The 15,928-nt window shown below is 58.8% G+C and overlaps 1 protein-coding gene across 1 annotated transcript in view; it reads right to left on the bottom strand.

Annotated features, from left to right (window-relative positions):
• TOGARAM2 (TOG array regulator of axonemal microtubules 2) overlaps window positions 1–15,419 on the bottom strand; it is a 35,497-nt gene extending 20,078 nt beyond the window's left edge. Inside the window, 11 exon segments of the mRNA XM_023758626.1 lie at window positions 157–310; window positions 2,112–2,276; window positions 2,503–2,653; window positions 5,600–5,766; window positions 8,378–8,424; window positions 10,109–10,299; window positions 11,089–11,300; window positions 11,435–11,506; window positions 11,509–11,532; window positions 11,535–11,714; window positions 15,210–15,419. Of these exon segments, the coding sequence (XP_023614394.1) occupies window positions 157–310; window positions 2,112–2,276; window positions 2,503–2,653; window positions 5,600–5,766; window positions 8,378–8,424; window positions 10,109–10,299; window positions 11,089–11,300; window positions 11,435–11,506; window positions 11,509–11,532; window positions 11,535–11,714; window positions 15,210–15,237 (1,391 nt within the window). The 5' untranslated portion in view covers window positions 15,238–15,419.
• Window positions 15,420–15,928: the final 509 nt, after the last annotated feature.

Genomic DNA, 15,928 nt, shown 5'->3' with positions numbered 1-15,928 from the left:
GAGCACACACATGCGCACACACACACCTCCCTCACGGGACCAGGCCCCAGCAGTGGGAGAAGGTGGGCAGTGGGAGAGGTGGGGGGGGGAGGGGGAGCAGCTATTCTGCAGCTCTCCCCCGGCCACCACGCATGAAGAGAGAAGGTGTCACCTCACCAGTCACTGCTGTCGAGGCACTGGAGGGCATCCATCAACCCCAGCTCCGGGTTCGAGAAAGGCCTCAACTCCTTAAAGGCTCGAAGATCCATCTCCTCCTCCTCTTCTTCCCACTCAGGGGACCCGAAAGTTAGCACCGCCGGTAAAGAGTTAGCTGCACTCACGGTAAAGAAACGAGGGAGTTTTTACCAGAGGACCCGAGGCTTGGCCCGCAGCACTGAGCCTACCTCCCCGGGCATCAGGGTGACGGACGGGGAGCGCTTAAGCCAGCGCTGGACACCGCTTCCTGGGAGCCACACAGAATTCCAAACTCTACCTTTTGTTGAGTTTTCCATTCCTGCCTTTGCCAACCTGTTATTATAAACAAACTTGCCTGTGATATGCTACTTGATGCCATGTGATTGAACCCACCCACCAGCGATACACCCCCAATCCTGCCCACTCTGGCGTACCCAGGAGGTCCTGGGCAAATCTGAGCTGAGGGGCAGCCCTTCACTTAAAGCCAAACACAAAGACTTCCTTCCTACATTCTCTTCTCAGCTCTGCATTGGCACAAGAGTCATCAACCAAAGTCTTAGTCCCGAGGGGCCACCATCCCCTTGCATGACCTTGAATGACCTTGAGACTCCGGATCTCAGTTCTGCTGTATAAAATGAGTAGGGTGGGTTAGATAGAGCACTATTTCCCAAGTATCAACCATTCAATGACCACTTTCATGGAGTTTGGTTTTTTTTTGCCATATCTCTTAATCACCTATACTTTAATTGTTATGGTATTTTTCTTAAAATTAAACCACTTTTCAAATCCTACATAAGTTTATTTTAAAGGGAAATTTATGTCACTACCATAATTGGTAAACTAATGTCATTTGTCATAAAATATGGCCAATGTTCACAGTAAAACTAAAAGAACCTTCTAAACTCTAGTATAAAATTGCAGCCAGCTTCCCATGTCTCAAGCCTGGAGAAAGATTTCTATTTAAAAGGAGATTTTTTGCCCTGGCTGGTTTGGCTCAGTGGATAGAGCATCGGACTGCAGACTGAACGTTCCCAGGTTCAATTCTGGTCAAGGGCATATGCCCAGGTTTCGGGCTCGATCCCCAGTAGGGGGTGTGCAGGAGGCAGCCAATGATTCTCTCATCGTTGACGTTTCTATCTCTGCCTCTCTTTTCCTCTCTGAAATCAATAAAAAAATATTTAAAAATAAAGAAATAAAAGGATATTTGCACGCCTTAAAAACATGCTCAAGACGAGCACCAAATAAAGACTTCCTGCTTGAACAAACGGATAGAAAGGGAATGGAAAAGGAAGTGGGTCAATGTTACTTCCGGCTAACGCTGCCCTGCTCTCCCGTCAATGTCCCACCACATCTCGCACTCACAGAAACTCTGAACCAGGTTGGTGGCTTTCAAATGTTCCTCAATAACACATTCTTTTTGAGTGAACTCTCATCTGGACGCCCGGAACACAAAAGGGCGAAGCAGAGCAGATGTTCCCCTGGAGGAATGGGGACAGAGCCTCCCTGCCCCTTGACCCCCTCCTGAACATCCCAGAGAAGCTTTGGGTCCTCAGATCCCGTCTGTACCCAGCACTGTCCAGCCTTGGCATCTTATGAGGCAACATGCAGGACCCCCAGGCCTTCCCAGAACTCTCTCCTCTTCTTCCTGGTGTTCCCAGCTACTTCCGGGGATGCTGTTTCCCAGCATCTGTGGTCTAGGACATGTCACAAAGGCTGGTCATACCTGTCCAGCTATCACAGCTCCAATGGCCATACCCCGGGGTTCCCAGCCCAACCCATAGATGCTTTCGACTCCCAGACTTTGTTCCTCTCTCTGGTGGGAGGGCCACCCCTACTCTAACATGGGCTTCCAGGTTCACCTTTGCCAGGCCCACGGTATCCTAAGGCAACCCAGCGAGAGGGGCACGTGCCCCCCCACCAGCTGGTCTGGGCCCCACCTGAAGCATGGCGGGCGAAGCGGGGCTCCTGCTTGCTGACGGGGATGCTGGGCAGTGAGGCCCGGTTGGCTCGCTTCCTCAGGACGACGCCGGTGTTGTGTCTGCGTGGGCTGCTTATCCCAGTGGGCACAGACAGGGTCCCTCTGCCCCGGAGGGGAAGGAGGCCTGTGGGGGGAGAGAAAGTCCTAGGATGGAGCCAGTTCTGTCTGATCCCCGACCCCAGCTGCCTCCTTTGGAAATGGGCCCAAGGGTGAGCTACCAGAGAGCAGGTGTGGCTCACCGTCCAGCCTCAGGAGGGGAAGGGGAGGAACTGTGGCAGCCTATCTTTGGGCCAAAGGTGTTGGCCAAGAAGTCTCCCAGCCTGAGGGAATCCTGGCCCCGGTACCAGTACCTTCCTTCACCGAGGTTCTCCGGGCACCCAGGCTCTGGGCCGTGAGCTCCCTCGCCCTGCCCGGCTCCTCCGCCCTCTGGACCAGCTCCACCTCCTTCTTCTGCTTCAGCCGCATCGTCTCCTGGGCGGACTTGGAGATGGTGAACTGGATCTGGCACAAGGTCAAGGCAAACTCCATTACCCTTGGGGACCCAACTGTGCTTTCTATACCTTCATGCATTCAAGCGTGTGCCAATCACTGTTCTGGGAATAAACAAAATGACAAGGCTGTGCTTCCAGAGCGCTCCCATGGAGCGGGGAGACCAAGGGACAAAGAACAAACAGGCCCGCCTCTAACGCCGGGCACTGCACGCCAGCAGGAAATAAGGGGCAGAGGGCAAAGGGCTTCTGCCTTGGGCAGGAGGGCCCAGGGGACTCACTGAGGAGGCCAAGAGTAGGCAGCGACATACGTGAGGGGAGGGAGCAGGCCATGCAGTGTTCGGAGCAGAGGAACAGCGGATGCGGAGGCCCTGAGGCTGGGCTGTGCTGGGCGTGCTGGGAGCAATGAGGAGGGCACTCTGGTTGGAGCACCCAAGTCAGAAGATGCTGAGCCACCAGCTGGAGTTGGTGGGTGGGGCAGGAGTGAGCGCACTGGCTCTGTGGTCCATGCCCAGGACCTGGGTTTTTCCTCTGCAGGACACAGCGAGTCACTGGAGTCTGAGCAGAGGATGACGTGATCTGACTCCCACTGGGGGAGGGGCTCTAAGTGTTGTTTCGTTTTAATTTATAAATATATACATATATGCCTAAGCGACCATTCAACCATTCGACCTGTAGCTATGACATGCACTGACTACCAGGGACAGACGCTCAACGCACAGGCATGGAAATATGGAACAGATTGATGAATCTCAGAGGGAAGAGGGGAGGGGGAGGATGGGAAGAGATTAACCAAAAATCTTATATGTTTACTAGAGGCCTGGTGCATGGATTCATGCACCAGTGGGGTCCCTCGGCCTGGCCTGCAGGGATTGGGCTGAATCCATGCACCAGGCCTCCGACATTCCCTGAGGAGTCCCAGATTGCGAGAGGATGCAGGCCAGGCCAAGGAACCCCACCAGTGCACGAATCCGTGCACTGGGCCTCTAGTTTTGAAATAATTTAACACAAGAAGTTGCAAAAATAAAACAAGAGTTCACATGTGTTGGAGTGATGGGCTTGCGTGAGGGTAGCAGGAATGGGATGGCAGACTGGCTGGATCTGGACTATTTCAAAGTGGAGCCCACTGCTCTTGCTGATGTGTGAGGTGTGCAATGAGAGAGAGAGAGGAGGCAAGGACGGGCCCAAGATTTTTGGCCGGAGCAGCTGGATGCCTGGAGTTGCCTTTTACTGCCACCCACCATAGAAGGTGAGTATCTATCTATCTCTCTATCTCTCTATCTACCTACCTATCTATCTGGATAAGGTTATATATAATATATAACTTATACAATAATTTAGGTCATATATATTATATATACTAGAGACCCGGTGAATGAATTCGTGCACAGGTGGGGGCCGGCCAGCCGGAGGGAGGGGCCGCAGGAGGTTGGCCAGCCGGCCCCGCCCCCATCAGGCTGGTTGGCCAGCTACAGTAAGCACATAGTGACCGGTCGTTCTAGTCGCTTGGCTTTTATATACATAGATAATTTCACTGCTACTTGATGCCAGGGGAAGGTCTGGGCTGGAAGGGACATTGGGAAGTCCTCTGGCATATAAATGGCACTCGGTGCCATGCATTGTACCAGGTCAGGGGGTCGGAATAAATGGATAAGAGGCCAGAAGTCTGAGCTCTGGGGGCCTCCAGCATGCAGCGGTCAGGAATGCGAAGAGGGTCCAGCAAAGACGGACTAGGAAGGAGCTGCCATTGACGGAGGCAGAGAACCAAGGAAGAAGCCAATCCCTTGCCTCCAACCCCAGCAGGAAATCCAAGTAGGATGAGCTAAGAAAGCTGCCAATGGGTCAAGTTAAAAGAGAGCAGTGATGTGCCACACCTGGGACGGTGGTGGTCCTCAGTGGCCTGAATGTGGGCAGTTTGGGGGGTGGGGCGGGCAGGGGGGACTAGAGCCTGACTCCAGTGGACTCGGGAAAGAATGGTTCTGGCTTTGTTTTGTTTTGTTAAGAAGAAAGAAATAACAGAGAGCGAAGACGCTAATAGGAATGATCCAATTTCAAGGAGAATATTGTTTATACATAAGAAGGAACAAAATATTAGAGCTGGAATGTTAGATGGATTGAGCTAGAACAACAGGAGACAGTGGTGAGTGAGGGGGATGCTTGAACTTGAGATGCCGGTGGGGGTGAAGATATTGGCAGTGACCATGGGAGTGAGTGGCCACGGTGAGGGGGGGAGGGGGTCACTCCACAGCACTGAGTCATTCTTCCTTTGTGTCACGGTGTCACCTCGCTGGAGTGGAAGGGCTGTGGCCCGGACCTGACCCTCGCCATCACTGGGTGCCAGGCCTAGCACAGCACATGCACACAGCAGGCCTTTGGGGCATGTTTATGGCACTTTTATGTCTCTTTCAGAGAAGGAGCAGGAGCCCCCACACAGTGCCTCTCCCGGTGGCTGTACTAAATTCACTCGGCGCAGAGAATCCTCTGGGCCAAGGTCACCTTCTAAGTGCAAGCCATTTGTCAGCCTGTCAAGCACAGCCTTTGGCTGCTCTGTCTCCGTCAGCTGCCTCGCGCCTGCTATCTTGGGTGCTGGCTCAGATTACTCGGCTCGGTGCACCTAAGTCCCTCTGGACTCTCCTCCACATCCTGCTTCCCTCGGAACCCGGTGTGACCTCCTCCTGCCCTCCCGCCCTCCCCTCCCTCACAGCTGCCCTCAGCTCCCCGCCGTACTCTGCCCTTCACCTCGCCCCCCTCACCCCTTCTCTCTCGGTTCTCTTCTTTTCTTCAGCCTTCTCCCAGGCCCTCTGCAGGTTCTCCCTTTAAGTGCTAGGGGCAGCGGCCTCAAGGCTCTTCTTTGCTGTCCTCAAGCTGGACCCACACTGGTATATTTCAAATACACGCTTGCGATCAGCCAGTGGTCCACTCTGACCCCGACTTCCTCCTCCTCTCGCTTTCCAGATACCTTGGTGCTGCTCTCCCTCGGGTCCCCTTCTTTCAGCAAGGGCTGGGCGCCTTCGGCATGGCTGGAGGAGGAGGCTGTCAGTGCAGGAGCAGACCGACATGAAGACGGAGCAGGCTCCTCGGGGGCGGCAGACCTGCCTGTGACATGTGGGGCCGAAGGTGTTGGCTCTGAGGAGTCAAGAACAAGAATGGAACTGAGGCCTGGCCAGTATGGCTCAGTGGTTGCGCATCGACCCATGAACCAAGAGGTCACTGGTTCCATTCCCAGGTCAGGGCCCATGCCCAGGTTGCAGGCTCAATCCCCACTAGGGGCGTGTAGGAGGCAGCCGATGGATGATTTTCTCATCAATGTTCTATCTATCCCACTCCCTTCCTCTCTCTAAAAATCAATAAAAACATTAAAAAAAAAAAAAAGGAACTGAGGACAACCGGCATCCCAAAGCAGCAGCCGTCCCTTGGGAAGCCCGGAGGCTCTATGACCCTGCGATTGTGGTAACATTTACTGCCTAAGCCCTCCACCCTCAAGCCTTCTGCCCAACACTTGGTGGGTGGAGAGAGACCCAAGTTAAACATACTCTACAGAGATGCTCTGACAGGCATAGCGCACGCTGTCCAAAGACCAATATCATCCTCCTTTCATTCATCCATTCACTCATCCCTTCATTCATTTATTCGATAATTACTACACACCTTATTCTAATACAGGGAAAGGTGGGGAGGAAGCTGGGCAAGAAACAGGACCATCAGACCTGCTATCTGAGTGGTTTACGATTTTCCTAAGAATATAAATCTATCTGATCTGGGAGGTATGTACCTCAGGGAAAAAATAAAGTGAGCCCACTGCCCATTTTATACCACCATGCACCTGTCTGAGCCTATGACACGGCACCAAGGCACCAGAGAACGAATGCCAAGCCAATCCTCTCACTTTACAGACGGGAAAGCTGGGACCCAGCGGCCTTCAGATGCTTTGGTGAGTAACAAAATACAAATTCATTTCCAGAAGACATCAAACCCATAGTATTTTTATATTTTCCCAAAAGTTTTTTTTTAATATATTTTTATTGATTTCAGAGAAGAAGGGGAGGGAGATAGAAACATCAATGATGAAAGAGAATCATCGATCGGCTGCCTCCTGCGTGCCCACACGGGGGATCGAACCCGCAACCCTGGCATGTGCCTCCTGGTTCATGGGTCAACACTCAACCACTGAGCCACAGTGGCTGGGCCCAATCAAATGTTTGTAAAAGTACATTTCTTACGGAAGCAGGGTGGGGGTAGGTTCGTTAGTTTTCTTTGAATGAAAGAAATGTTATCAGTTTCTCCTGCTCACACAGTTTGGAGCTCACCGCCCTTGGGTGAACCTGGAAATCAGGGTCCCCTCAGACGGGGCACCATCTGGGGCTGCCTGCGGCCGGAAAGGACATCTGAGGCTGGCGCCCCGCAGGGCTCCCGGCTCACCCTGGTGCTCCGCCCGACCATGCCTCTGTGAGGGCTTCCTCTGCTTGGTGCACGTGGCACCCCAGGCCTGGAGAAGGGCCAGTGGCCGAGGAGGAGGGGCTGGCTGGGCTGCATCTGCCCAGAAGTAAGAGGTGTCCGGGTGCCAGCTGCCGGCAAGGACAGCAGGGTGCCCCCAGGCTCGGGGGAGCCCTCGGCTTCAGACAACACCACATGAGCCCCTCGGTCCCAGGGGCGTCACACGTACTGGGCTGTATTGCTGGAGGACTGGGGACCCTTTAAGGACTTTGCTATTTTGTATCCCTCTCCTCACCTGCACCCCAAGAGACACCCTAGAAAGCCTGTCCGAGCAGCCCCGCCCCCAGCCCCAGGGGGACATGGTGCCCAAGCAGCAGCTGGTCAGGCAGGTGAGGGGGTGGTACGGGCTGGGATCTCCTGCCCCAAACCCCACACCAGCATTCTCAGGGTTAGCTCTGCGGGGACACTCAGGGTGCCAGAGTGCGTCACACAGACCCCCTGAGCTCCCCCGCCTCCGCCCGGCCTGGGAGGGGGAGATGCAGCTGCCACGGAGGTTTCTGTGCCCGGCCTGCCTCTCGGGCCCAGCTTCACCCCTGACCCTGGGGCCCCGGGACAGCAGCCTGCCCCTCGCCGACTGACCCACCTGCTGAGCTGGTTATGAGAGTCACCGCCGGGAAGCTGGCCTGGGAGCCCACCCACCTGCTGGTCAGCTCACAGCTGCCTCCAACCCTGCGTGGGGCCGGGCTCAGGGTGCCGTGCCCAGGGCCCCTCCGCTAACCTGCCCGGGGCTCAGCTGCCGTCACCTCCCCCCTCTCCACAGCTAGGGCATCAGGTTGGAGAGCCTCCTCCCGGTCTACATCCTGTCTGCACTCAGCCTCCTGCCAGCCCTGCCTCCCCTCCAGCCCCTGGGCCCTGTTCCCTGACCCCGACCCCTCCTGGCTGACGCAGGGATTTAACTTCTCGCCGCCTCTGGTGAGGAATGCTCTCCTCTCCTGATCACACAGGGCAGGGGCGGCCTCGCCACGTGTCAGGAGGCAGCTGGGGAGCCACGCGGGCCTGGGTGCGAGGGGACGGGCTGGCTGCTTCCACACTCAGAGACCAGGAGGAGGTCCCGCCAAGGCAGCGCCCCCTCTCTCAGCTGGTTGCCATGAAGCTACACGCACTGGTGCCCATCCCTGTCGTGAAAGGAGAGGCTTGGGCCCCACAGCTCTCAGGTCTCCTCCGGCCCTAATTCTGATCCCAGGACCCAGCCCAGGAACCCGAGCTTGACTGACAGGTGGGGGTGCACAAGGAGAGTACATACCCAGAGATTTAGGGGTCTTCTCCCGAGGCCCACTCTCCCGAACCAATCTTAAAGGAATGGGGAGAGAAAAGCACCGTGAGCGATGGCGAGGGAGGGGTTGTGGGGCCTGGGTAGGCAGCTCGAGGACGGGGTGGCAGCTGAGGGGGGACACTGTGGAGGGCGGTGGAGGGTGCCCTGTAAAGAGAGGGCCCGGGAGTTCAAAGCTGTAGCTCCTTCTGCAACCTCAACCAGGAGTCCAAACCCAGCTTCGAGCCCGTTCCTGGCTGCCCAGGCCCTCGATTCCCCGGGAAGCCAGTCTACACGGAATCTGCTCGGTCCTGAAGGAAGCCCACCCCTGCTGGGACCTGCAGCAGGTAAGGTTACATCTCCCGGCTCAGAGCAGACTGAGCTCAAGTCCCCCAAACGGACCCCACTCATGAGAGCATGACCCCTAAACTCCCTCCTCCTGTGAGTAAGGCTCACTGCCCTGCACACTGGGAGGCCCAGCCCAGAGCGTGGCCCTGGGGAGACCTCGGGCAGAGCGGGGACGTGGAGGTCACCCACGCCCACGGAGCCTTGGGAGCCGCCACACAGATCAGATGCCAGGGAAGGGAAGGAGGTGGGAGACAGGGCCCTGGGACAAACTCCAGGAACAGCCGTGTTTAAGGTGGATGAGGGAGGGCACACGGGAAGCTGCCCGGAAGGTCGAGAGCAGGCACAGAGCGAGCAGAAGAAGAGCTCAAGGGCATCAAGCTCAACGATGCACAGAGTGAAGACCAATGGGAGGACGGAAAGGCCACCGGTCCAGAGCCAGAGTCGCTCTGGCCACTCCAGCCACCCAGCATGACCCTCGGAGGGCGGGGGTCCGATGTCGGAGCGGGAGAGGAGGAGGGGTGTCTGGTGGTGAGGGCGTGGAGGTCGGTGGAGCCCACCACTGCGTGAGAACTGAGAGAAGGCTCTGGCCCAGGAGCAGGTCCACAGACAGGCCCCACACTCCAGCCGGGTTGGGGAAAGGGGGGGACATGGGTACAGACAGAGGTCGGCAGCCGGGGAGACACAGAGCGAAGAGCTTGAGAGCAGTGGGAGAATTCAGGACATCGGGCTCCAGAGAAATGGGGGAGAAATACATCAACAGAATATCTCTCTCTCTCTCTCTCTCTCTCTCTCTCTCTCTCTCTCTCTCGCACACATACACACACACAGGCTCCGATGTCCGTCTGGACTGACCACATGGATGTGCCTGGCCATCTGCAGAACACCGTCTGTCCTGCTTACACTCCATAACCCGGGTTCGTTACAGCCCAGGGACCCTCCACGCCCTGGTTCCCAGCCCTCCTGGACACGAAGACCCTTTCAAAGTTTTGTAGGCTTACCCTCCCCACACTGCCTCAAGCTCAGAATGCTTGCGTCTTTAGTATCCACTTATTAAGAAAATACACAATAACAAAGAGCTACCTTGCAACAGAGCTTTAAAGTCCTGTGTGTCTGAGCCATCACTGCAGCGACCACTCACACCAGGGGACTGTAGGAGACGGAGGCTGAGGCACTGGGGGGAGTGCAGATCAGAGCGGGGTCACGAGGCTGCAGCCTCCCCAAGTGTGTGGCTCACGGGTGGGGAACCCTGCTCCTCACACGCCTGGGCCCCCGGGGCTCTGCTCTGCCAGGGAGGTTCAGCCATGGGGACCCCAAGCAGATCCTGGGGGGATAGCAGGAGAGAGGCCTGCCAGGGGGGTTTGACATAGGGCTGCTTACCGTGCGTGGGGGGCCCTCGGGCCCGCGAGGACATCCTGGCCTGGAGGCGAGAGGCTGGGAAGGGAGCCAGGTGTGCAGGAGGCGGTCCCAGCGGGCACCCCCACCTTCGGGATGGGCGGGATCACCATGCCCCCCAGGGACTTGTGCATCTTCTGGTCACTGCAGTGCAGGTATTGCCGGGAGATGTGCACCTGGGAGCAGAGGAGGAGGAAGGTACGGCCCACAGAAACATGCCCCCGGGACACTCACCCTCGGGGCCCCTCACACAGGGCGGCCCTTCCCTTGGGAGCCGCCTGGGTAGGCGGCAATGCTGGGAAGTATACTCCGGTTCTCTTCCAGTCTCACAGCCCTGGGACCCGGGAAGCTCATTGCTTCCTCACCACTCCAGGCGGCGAGCCTGGCAAGGGGTCCCTTCATCCCTGCTCCAATCCCTTTTCCTCTTCTTGTTTTCTGTTCTTCTCATTTTAGAAAAATCCTAGACCACCAGGGCTGGGAGGGATCCTCAAAAGCATCTTGTCCAACCCCCTCTTCCTATAGATGTGCACCCGGGGCCCAGGGAGGGAGGTGACCTGGCCAAGGTCACACAGCCGGGGAGGAGCAGAGGAGAAACCAGAGCCCCAGGTTCCGAGTCCTCAGCCAGCATCCCCCCCTCGGCCACACGCCCAGCCTGACACGGAAAGGGCCAGGGGCAGGCGGGATTCTGGAGCCTTTAGACCCGAGGAGGCCGAGGGCCCCAAGTGCAGGACAGGTGGCCACACAGCCTCTGCTCAGCGGGAGCTCGGGGACTCGGGGGCACCCTCCAGGCTCCAGCTGCAATGGTGTGGGACACTGTGGGGGGGGGGCGACGAGATGGGGGCCCAAGCCCCCCTCCACCCCGAGGGCGGCACCTGGGAGCCCCCTGGAGAAGCTCAGGGCTCGGGAAAAGGGGGTGAGAAAGGATGGAAGGAAGACAGAAGGACGGAGAGTAGTCCAGTCCTTACCTCCTGGACACCGGGGCTCCTCTCCTGGGGCCCCTGGCTGCTCTCCGGCTGGTCCACACCCCTGTCCTTGGCTCCGCTGGCCTCGGGGGTGGTGGGAGTGCTCTGGATGGGAGGCATGGGCCGGGGCAGCCTCAGCAGCCTCTGAGAGGTGGCCCAGGGGATGCCACTCCTCGGGGCCACTCCTTTGGGGCCTCCCCCAGGATCCAGAGAGGCTGTATGGGGGGGTGGGGAGGGGCGGGGAATGGGGAATAAGTTAGTCCCAGGAGCTCAGAGAGTGAGGGTACTTCAGAGGCTGGCCCGGGGCGGGTGGAAGGCGGGGGAGGGGGGGGCAGGGCCCCAGGCTCACCTTGGGAAGATGCTGCCAAGCCCTCGGAGAGCCTCCTTTTCTTGAGCTTGTCCTTGATCTGGGTGGTGTCCGGGCCACACTGCTGGCCTCTGACTCAGCGAAGGGAGGGGCACCAGAGGGTGGGGCCCCTGGGACAGGGCCCCGAGGTTCCCGGGGTGGCCATTCCTGGCCTGCCAGCCCTTCAGGGGAGCGTCCAGCATGAGGCTGCCAGGGTCCCCATGTCCACTCGAGAGCTGCGAGGGCTTCTCCAGCAGGACGCTGGGCTTTGGCTGGAGGGAAGCTGGGGAGACAGAGGCACGAGTGGCTTGGCACACAGAGCCCAGGGCGGCACCAGGCACCGCTTCCCTGGGACAGTCAGCCGTCTGCCCGTGAATCCAGTCCTTCCCTGCTTGCCCCCCGAACCCAACCCCTTGGGTTGATTCATTCGTTCAGCGGCATCTAGAGAGCAGGGAACCTGCAAAGGCCTGAGTCTCGAGGTGCCCAGAGGGCGAGAGGGGACTCCATATGCAGTCCTATCACAGCACAGGCGGGAGGCCTCCTGCCCAGGGACCCGCCACCAATCTCCAGCATCCGACCAGCTCCCAGGTTACCGAGCACCCGACACGCCGCACCGGCGGGAAAGAGACGCAGGCGAATCAGAGCCGATCGTGCCCCCAGGCAGACACGGTGCATCCAATCACTCCTTCAGCAAAGCTCAAGCGTCCAGCCCCTGCCCAGCACTGGCAGGCGTGGGGGACGAGGCGTGTGAGGCCTGCTCGGTGTTGTTGTTGCTGTTTGTTTTTTAACAGAGGTTCTTTCTTAATGTGTTACCTTAGAGCAAATTATTTGACTGTAATTTATGGCAGGACCATGAAAACACATAGTCAAGCTAGAGCAGCACCTCTCTGAGATTTTAAAATCTTCTGAATCTTTTTCTTTCTTAGGTAGTAAAACATCTTCACACTATTGTTCCCAAACAGAATTGTTACCTAGACACACACACACACACACATACACACACACACACACACACACACACGGTCTTAGAGTGCGTATTACCCCAGTTTAAGATTCCGTCCGACAGAGCCCTTTGACAGTTTGTGAGGAATAAAACGCAGTGGAGAATTGCATCTAATTTACATTCCACTGCGCGAACCACAGTCTTTACTGCTGAAGGGCGTTCAGTCTGCGAGAGAAATAAGATCTGTTCCTAAGTGGGTTCATTACAGGGTAAGATGTGAGACGCGCCGTGGAGCAGGCAGCAGGGGGCCTGGTGCATGGAGGGGGAGGAAAACCTTCAGGAAGGGAAGTGTGTGAACAGGGCCTGAAGGGGCCTGGACCTTGGGGGGAGGTGGGGGGCAGGCGGGGCAGACAGACAGACAGACCAGCTCTCAGAACCCGCCACATCCGCAGCGCTTCCCAGGGCACCTTGATGTGAACCGAGACGATGCCCAGGCCGCCGGCACTGGCCTGCTGCTGGCACCAGAGCCGAGGAAAGGTGCACTGGGTGCCAGCTGCAGGCCTGTGAGGGGCGGGACTGAAAGAGGACAAGTGACCAGATCAGATTCTCCATCCGAACCCCTGGAACCGGGCTCCGCGAGGAAATCGCCCGCAGCTGGGAGCCGGAGCAGGAAGTCGCAGAGCAGAGAAGCTGAGGGTCCTGAAAACCCGCCTCGGCCGCCACGGTGACACGGGGGCACTTCCCTCCCTGGCCTGGATGCCAGACACCGCCAGGCCCTGACTCCCGGGGCTCTCGAGGTTCCCCCTGGTTCTAGGAGAGGCAGGTGCATGCCGGGATCCCACATCCCTGCTCTGAGGATCCCCTTCTACACCTCTGTCCCGGAGGCACAGAATGGAAAGAGCCCACCTGAAACCAGGGCACATTCAGGAGGGACCCCAATAAAAAACCCACCTGCTGGCAGCCGGAGGCCACGCCCAGGCAGCTCAACAGTCATCTCCTCCCTCCTGAGGAGGCCACACTCCGCAGTCACCCGTCACCCAGCTGGACTGGGCAGCTGCCAGGTGGAAGGCCCCAGGCACGGGAAAGCTTGGTGTGACCCAGGCACCAGGCCAGTCCTCCCATCTCACGTTCTCCATCAGCCCGCAGGCTGGGGTGGCGGCTTCCACCCGCGAGTGCGCGGGGCCTGGAGCTGGTCTGAGGGACGCTCCCACAGTACACGGCCACCGGGGCCAGGGCCTTGGCTGGGGCAGAAGGGCGGGAAAGTGGCCTCTTAGACCAGCACTGGGGAAGCACTGCCCCGCACTCTGCCCCAGGGGGTCTCTGCGGCCCATCCCCCCAATGCAGAGCCAGGCCTCCGATGGGCACCGACCACCCCAAGCCCAGCGGCCATGGCTCCATGCGCCCCCGAAGCCCGTGGCCCCGCTCTGCCCGACCTCTGCACCTGCTGCCTCTGGTCGCCACTCTGTCCACTGGCACGTCACATGCCAGCTGCTCTCAGTGGGCCACCCCTTCGCTGTCATGCCCTTATTCGTCACCCTCACGCAGTAACCCCCTACCCTGTGTCTTTGGTTCTGAACCCTCCCCCCTGCCCCTGCAGTGGCAGAGCAGAGACCCATCACCTGCTCAACCCCCTCCCCTGGGAGGCCCAAGCCCCTCATGAGGGTCCTACCCTGACCCTCTTCTCTCCTAACCGCCCGCTCAGCAGCCTGCCCCATGGATCCCCCTGCACATTTTATTAATTAAGAGCATCTCTGTCAGCCCCAGGCATCCTTATTCGCAGTAGCTGAGCTCAGGGGGTTTGCAAACTGAACCAACGGCCTGCACCTCTGCGGCTCAGCCCCTCCCACACACACCTCGGGGCCACACGTGGGCCCTAACCTACCACCTGGAGAAGCGCCACGAAGTGAAAACCCAGCACGCCCACCCCCAGTGGAAGGTCCCTAAACGAGGAGTCAGGAGTCGGGTGCCCCCTGTTCCTGTCCCCTGAGTGACCTCAGGAAATACGTGAACTTCTGTGAGTCTCGTCCCCAGATCAGCAAACAAGAGCGTTGAACGGGACCAGGGTTCCCACGATCACATCGGTCACATCGTCATTCTATTTCTAGATGTTTCTCCTGCCTTCAGCACCTCCCACTTCCCTGCCACACACGATGCCTGGCAGAGTGGCAGAGTGCCCAGCAGGACCTGACCAGCGCTGACCAGTGGCTGTCTTCACACTGATGTGCCCAGGCCCCAGGTGCTCTGCCCTGAGCAGAGTGGCTGCTCCCTGAACTGCTTGGGCCTCGGGCCTCGGGCCTCGGGCTCCCTGCATCCCTCCCAAGTGGTCACCTGGCTTCCCTCCAACCTCGCAAGCACCCATTGCACTTTTGGCAGGACCCGCCGACCCCCTCACTCGCCAGGGGAAACTGAGGCTCCCACAGCGGCTCCCACAGGCAGCGCCAATCCTGGAACCCTGTCCCCTGACACCGAGCCGGCCACGCGGTTCCCACTCTCCGGCCTTGTCAGCTGAGGAAAAGGGGGGAACACAGCCCTCCCTGCGGCCCAGCCCCCATCCTCTGCCCATCCTCCTTCTCCCACCACGGAGCAGGCAGCCCCCAGCTCAGAGAGGAGGCAGAGCTCTGGCCGAGTCCTTAGGACATTCTCAGCTCCTCCCCAGGCCAGGGAACCGCACCCCCCCCCCCGCCCCCCAGCACACTGAGCCAGAGGGCTGTGCTAGCCCACGGAGAGCTGGGCGGGGATGGGGGACACAGTGCCCGGCTACATCTCCCTGGCAAGTCCAGTCCCCGGGAGAGTCCGAGGAGATCCCGAGCCGGGGCCTCCCTGGATGCGCCTTACCTGGGGGGGCAGCATCGCGGTTGCCCATGCCCCGGGCAGAGGAGGTGCCGGCAGTTCGTTCAGAGGCAGCAGCGACTTTCTGGGCCCCGAGGACAGTCCTCGAGGGTCCAAGGGCCCCAACCTGCGGTGGGCGGGCAGAGAGAAGTCAGCGCAGGAATAACCATGCTTCCTACACAGAGACCTTCTTACTCCCAGAGGCCTGTCGGGGGCTAAACGCAGCACTGCCTTCCACAGTGAAGCCTGCCCGGGACCGAAGGGCAGCTCTTTTCTGACGTTTGCGTTAGACATTTCACAGCCCGAGGGTCCAGGCCACATGGCTGTGGACAGAGTTCATGATGGAGCATCGGAAACCCACACACCTGCTTCGCCTGTGGCTCCGACAGGGCCGCCTCAGGGTCTCGGGATGGCGGGGACGGTGGGACCGTCACGGGGAGTCTGACCCTGTGCTTCTCCGTCGGTTTCTGCCGAGCACCCGGACGTCAGGAGGCAGGTCGGGCGAGTGACCCTGTCATCACGCGGCACCTGGTGCATCTCCCAGGACCCCGCCCGCGTCTCCTTTCAGGGCGTCCTGTCTATCTGCCCGAAGCTCTTGGCCCTCATTCTCAGTCACACTGCCAAGCCAGCCCCCGGCCCTCGCAGCCACTTCATCGTCCTGCGCTGACCGCTCGACCACCCAGGCCTCCTCCCAGCCTCCCTTCAACCTCTGGGGTCAGCCATCA

This window comes from Myotis lucifugus, unplaced genomic scaffold, assembly GCF_000147115.1.
Source record: "Myotis lucifugus unplaced genomic scaffold, Myoluc2.0 scaffold_134, whole genome shotgun sequence".
In the NCBI taxonomy this organism is placed as follows: domain Eukaryota; kingdom Metazoa; phylum Chordata; class Mammalia; order Chiroptera; family Vespertilionidae; genus Myotis; species Myotis lucifugus.
Note: the sequence above shows the minus strand (reverse complement) of the source record. Positions and strands in the feature narration are given on the sequence as shown.